The 4,880-nt window shown below is 35.6% G+C and overlaps 1 protein-coding gene across 1 annotated transcript; it reads right to left on the bottom strand.

Annotated features, from left to right (window-relative positions):
* Positions 1 to 471: 471 nt before the first annotated feature.
* On the bottom strand, positions 472 to 4,198 carry LOC311300021 (uncharacterized protein). The gene is made up of 8 exons (XM_084424083.1): positions 4,108 to 4,198; positions 3,899 to 3,963; positions 3,449 to 3,731; positions 3,033 to 3,166; positions 2,917 to 2,949; positions 1,032 to 1,311; positions 758 to 894; positions 472 to 679 (listed from the first exon to the last, which is right to left on the bottom strand). The coding sequence occupies exons 1-8, from the start codon at positions 4,161 to 4,163 to the stop codon at positions 666 to 668; spliced, it is 1,002 nt and encodes a 333-aa protein (XP_084280209.1). The 5' UTR covers positions 4,164 to 4,198; the 3' UTR covers positions 472 to 665.
* Positions 4,199 to 4,880: the final 682 nt, after the last annotated feature.

Below are 4,880 nucleotides of genomic sequence, written 5' to 3'. Positions count from 1 at the left end.
CATACATGCAATGCTGTAGTAATTTATTGATGTAGAAAATGGAGAGAAAAACAAAGTAAATACACAAACCCCTGGATCAAACGGATTAAGAATCAGGTGCATTAAAACCATTACAAACCTTCACTGAATGTGCACTTACAGAATTATATATAGTGTGCATCTCCACTTGCTAAAAATTACCATTAAATATTCACACTGAAAGATTGGATAGAATAAGGGTTAACCGTTTCCTATTGACTGGTTCTCTGTGCAGCAACTCAATGTACATGTGTAAGGCCAGCAGTAAGATGTGTGATTCAGAGCTCTGTAATTCTGTCTGTAATGATCAGCTATTTATTCGAGACCTAGAAAAGTGTTATATTGATGAAGAGTGTGAAATGTGTGTTTTATTATAGCACCAGCATGAGTGTCGTATGCTGAATTATTTCAACTGTTACACAATGTATTCTCAGTGAATAAAATTGATGGGAGAAGATTTGAAGCAAGCATTTTATTGAAAATGCAGAGAGGACAAGAGACCAGTTACACACTGAAACTTATTTATCTTAAGGATAAAAGGTGCATAGGTAAGATGAAAACAATGAAAGTGCAATATTAGTATTGCTCAGAAAACAGAAGTTTGGTATTTTGCTTGTAGGATCAGTGGACTGTGGCGTAACATCCTCTCATTCCACTTTATCTGGCAATGAAATCAGAAAAACATTAATAGTATAAATAGTACAAATACACACCATCTCTCTCTCCTTTTATTGCTCACCTGCAAACACCTCAACCTCACACAGAGTGAGATATTCATTGCGCCCAGGAATAAAAATGTTCACAAATCGTCCATTAATAGGCTTAAACTGAAATGTTTTTGTGTCTCCAACTGGGATGGACACAACAGTCGCAGCCCTGTGAAGACACAGAGTAACAGAGATATGCATATTAATATTCTTCTGTCAAAGGCATGTTTGTATTAAAAGGAATTTATTCAAAGTAATGTTACTTACTCATTTTCTAACCACTTGTGTAATAATGAAAATACTTACAGCTCATTATTGTTGCCATTATTTTCCAGGCTGTTGCCGATACGGATCTGAACTCCATTTATCCTCTCTGGACAACAATCTCCACGATTAGTGATGCTAACCCTGGTTACCTTGTAGACTTCCCCCAAGTCAACTCTCCACCAGGGGTCTCTGTCCCCATTAGTGTGAGTGCATGACCCCAGTCTGAAAATTGAATTCCTGTTGCCATCAACAGCCTTTTGAGCTCCTGCTTGACCGAATATGCTAGACTGGACAGCTGTGGCTCCAAGAGCAAGATTCCCTGTATAACAAAATAAATAACTTTGTACTTTTTTTTTCTACATTAATAACTGAAATATAATCCCAATAAAGTGAGCAAAATAATGCTAAAGCTATGTAATACTATTTTTACAAGTTTTGCCACAAATCAATGTCCATATAACTTTGTTTGACGTGACTGTACAATATCCCTTAAATATTTGTCTTGCAAGGAATATTTTTTCTCTTTACGGAAGTTTTGCATTTATTACAAGCGAGCATACAGTGCTATGCATAAGTTTAGACACCCATGCTAAAGTTGACTAAAAAGAGGAATAAAAAATAATCTTTTGGAAATTGAACTTAATGCCTTAATTTAAAAAATGAGGAAAAATCCAACCTTTAAGGACACCAATTTTCTTTGTGAATGAATAATGCATCGTAAATAAATAAATGTTCTTCCTTAAAATACAGGGTGCATAAGTTTGGACACCCCTATGTTAAATTCCCATAGAGGCAGGCAGATTTTTATTTTTAAGTATTTAAAAAAATTTTTTTTTTAGGATACTATGCATCCTGATAAAGTTCCCTTGGCCTTTGGAATTAAAATAGCCCCACATCATCACATAGCCTTTACCATACCTAGAGATTGGCATGGGGTACTTTCCATAAGATCATCTCTCAATGCAAATCAAACTAGCTATTAGGCTAACTGAAATAAAACCATGCCAATCTCTAGGTATGGTGAAGGCTATGTGATGATGTGGGGCTATTTTAATTCCAAAGGCCAAGGAAACTTTATCAGGATGCATAGTATCCTAAAATAAAAAAAATAAAAAATACTTACAAATAAAAATCTGCCTGCCTCTATGGGAATTTAACATAGGGGTGTCCAAACTTATGCACCCTGTATTTTAAGGAAGAACATTTATTTATTTACGATACATTATTCATTCACAAAGAAAATTGGTGTCCTTAAAGGTTGGATTTTTCCTATTTTTTTAAATTAAGGCATTAAGTTCAGTTTCCAAAAGATGATTTTTTATACCTCTTTTTAGTCAACTTTAGTATGGGTGTCTAAACTTATGCATAGCACTGTATAAAATATTTCAACTCAAATCAATATTTTGTGTCAAATGATTTTTGGGGCTAGTAGCCATGTAGTAAGCCGGGGTCTTGATCGCCCTGTCGGGTTTATTTTACGATAACATCTGTCTTGATGTACATTATCCCTTATTACATGGCTTGGTTGAATTCTAAAACCGCTGCTAAAGAGAACACACCGTTGCCATGAAAATCAGAGCGTTGCTATGGATGCAGGATTCTAACCATAGAGATGGAACAGACTATTTTCTTTAGCGGAAGCAATACAATCGTTTTTAAATCAATAAACTCTTTTAAAACCAATATTTTGTCAAATTATTGATTTATTTTGTAGGTAGCCATGTAATAAGCGGGATAATGTAGAGCGAGGCGGTTATAGCGAATACAACCCCGACAGGCTGATTCAAGACTGTCCTGATCACTCTGTCGGGGTTGTATTCGCTATAACCGCCTCGCTCTACATTATCCATTACTTGGGAACCAAATGTTCAGTAATATTATATATGCGCTATCGACAATATTGAAAGTAATGAAGAGCACTCACTTGGGGCACAAATGTACAATGGTGTGTCCAATACTGTTAATAAAATAATCAGTTATATTATATACACATTAATAAGTACATGAATTCTATCACAGCGTTTTCTGTCTTTCCCTTACCTCCAAACACCTCGACTTCACACAGAGTGAGGATTTCATCATTCCCAGGTAAAAAAATGTTGACATATCGGCCATTAACAGACTCAAATGAAAATGTTTCTGTGCCATTAGGAGGAGTGAGAAGAGTTGCAGCCCTGCAAATACATGAACAGTGTTAAAATGAAAACCAGAAGCTACAATGTCTAAAAAGTTTAATTCAGCTGTATTGAAATTAAATGGTTTTGCATAGCACTGCTACAAGAAACAAATGTCTAATCACAATCTGTGATTAATATTGTTCAAGTAAAGTACGTCTCCATGGCTGTGGCTCGATGAGTGGTTGGTTTGTGCAGTTACAATTTTGCCTCCTGTTTTATTAAACCAGACTGAACATCATAAACATGGGAAGACGACAGAACAATTGAAACATTTCTTACAGCTCATTGTTGTTTCCGTTGTTGTCCAGCTTGTTACCAATACGAATCTGAGCTCCTCTAAGGCGGTCTTTGCAACAGTCTCCACGATTAGTGATGGTAACGTTGCTTACATTGTAGACATTTCCAAGGTCAACTCTCCACCATGGATTAAACTCACTTTTAGTGAAAGTGCATGAGTCCTTCTTGTAATCAGAGTCTCTGTTTCCATCTACTGCATGTTGAGCATCTCCCTGTGGGCAGCCTAAGGAGGACTGCACAGCCATGCCTTTAAGAGCAAGATTCCCTGTTCAAGAGGATATGAAATCAAAAAAAATATATATATTAGACAGGTTCAAAGCATTATAAATTTCTGAATACAATTAATAAATTAATCGGATCAATATGTAATGACACACAATGGCTACAGATTTTTAAATCCAGGCATTTTTACTTGCATTATTGTAAATGTACCTTTGGAATCAGCGACACACATCCCAGTAAAAAGTGTTAGAAATACAACCACACGTATGGCCATCCTGATATAAGACATAACTCATATCAGCATATCAAGAAATCACTTTCAATTTCTCCTCATTTAAACAAAGAAACATAAATTGATAATGTAATGATAAAATATAGAAGAACCTCATGACTTAAAGTGAGTAATGTGAGTAACCTGCCGCCGTTCTTTGTTTTTAAATCCCTCGGCAGAGTTTGCTTTATTTTTCCATTTCATCTTGCTGTGATCAAAATGCACCAATGCTATATTTTCTAAATGTCAATCAATTTAACAAACAAGTATTCATTACTTCAATGAGCTCATTATATCTGCATTAAATTACTGCATTGTTTAAATTAATAAATTTAGCTAACTGTGACTTAGTACATACATTTAAGTACATTTACATTTCTGAAATGCTCTGATAACAGATCAAGCTGTATGATGGACTCATGCACTTTCTGTAAAGCTGCTTTGAAATGTGTATTATGAAAAGCACTATACAAATAAACAATTGACAAAATTGGACAATTTTAAGGAGTAGCGAAAACTTAATCCTGTACTTTTCAAAATTGCCGCTACTGTAATTTGGTGGCTCTTGATATAAGATGTTTAATGTGATCAGCATCATAAGAAGAATCAGGTGTACTACATTTGATCTTTCTAGATCAGTGGTTCCCAAACCTGTCCTGAAGGCACCCCAACACTGCACGTTTTCTTTGTCTCCCTAATAATGGGTTAATGAGCTGATGAGTTGAATCAGGTGTATTTGATTAGGGAGACAAAGAAAACGTGCAGTGTTGGGGGTCCTTCAGGACAGGTTTGGGAACCACTGTTCTAGATCAAATGGTTCAAAAGTTAGAACCATTTCAATGCAACATTTTTGACCTGGTGGTGGCACTATAGAGTTTGTCAAGTTACTTTACCATCACTAACAGTCTGCCAAGTTTCATA

The sequence above is a fragment of the Rutilus rutilus genome (genome assembly GCF_951802725.1).
Source record: "Rutilus rutilus genome assembly, chromosome: 11".
Taxonomy (NCBI): Eukaryota; Metazoa; Chordata; class Actinopteri; order Cypriniformes; family Leuciscidae; genus Rutilus; species Rutilus rutilus.
Note: the sequence above shows the minus strand (reverse complement) of the source record. Positions and strands in the feature narration are given on the sequence as shown.

What these genes read in the sequence shown, in the direction of transcription:
- LOC311300021 (XM_084424083.1), bottom strand. Translation starts at nt 4,163, where the DNA reads ATGAAATGGAAAAATAAAGCAAACTCTGCCGAGGGATTTAAAAACAAA. An exon ending in TGAAGTCGAGGTGTTTGGAG is followed by an intron (nt 2,950 to 3,032) that starts GTAAGGGAAAGA and finishes TTTTATTAACAG; the next exon opens with TATTGGACACACCATTGTAC. An exon ending in AATGGCAACAATAATGAGCT is followed by an intron (nt 895 to 1,031) that starts GTAAGTATTTTC and finishes GTGTCTTCACAG; the next exon opens with GGCTGCGACTGTTGTGTCCA.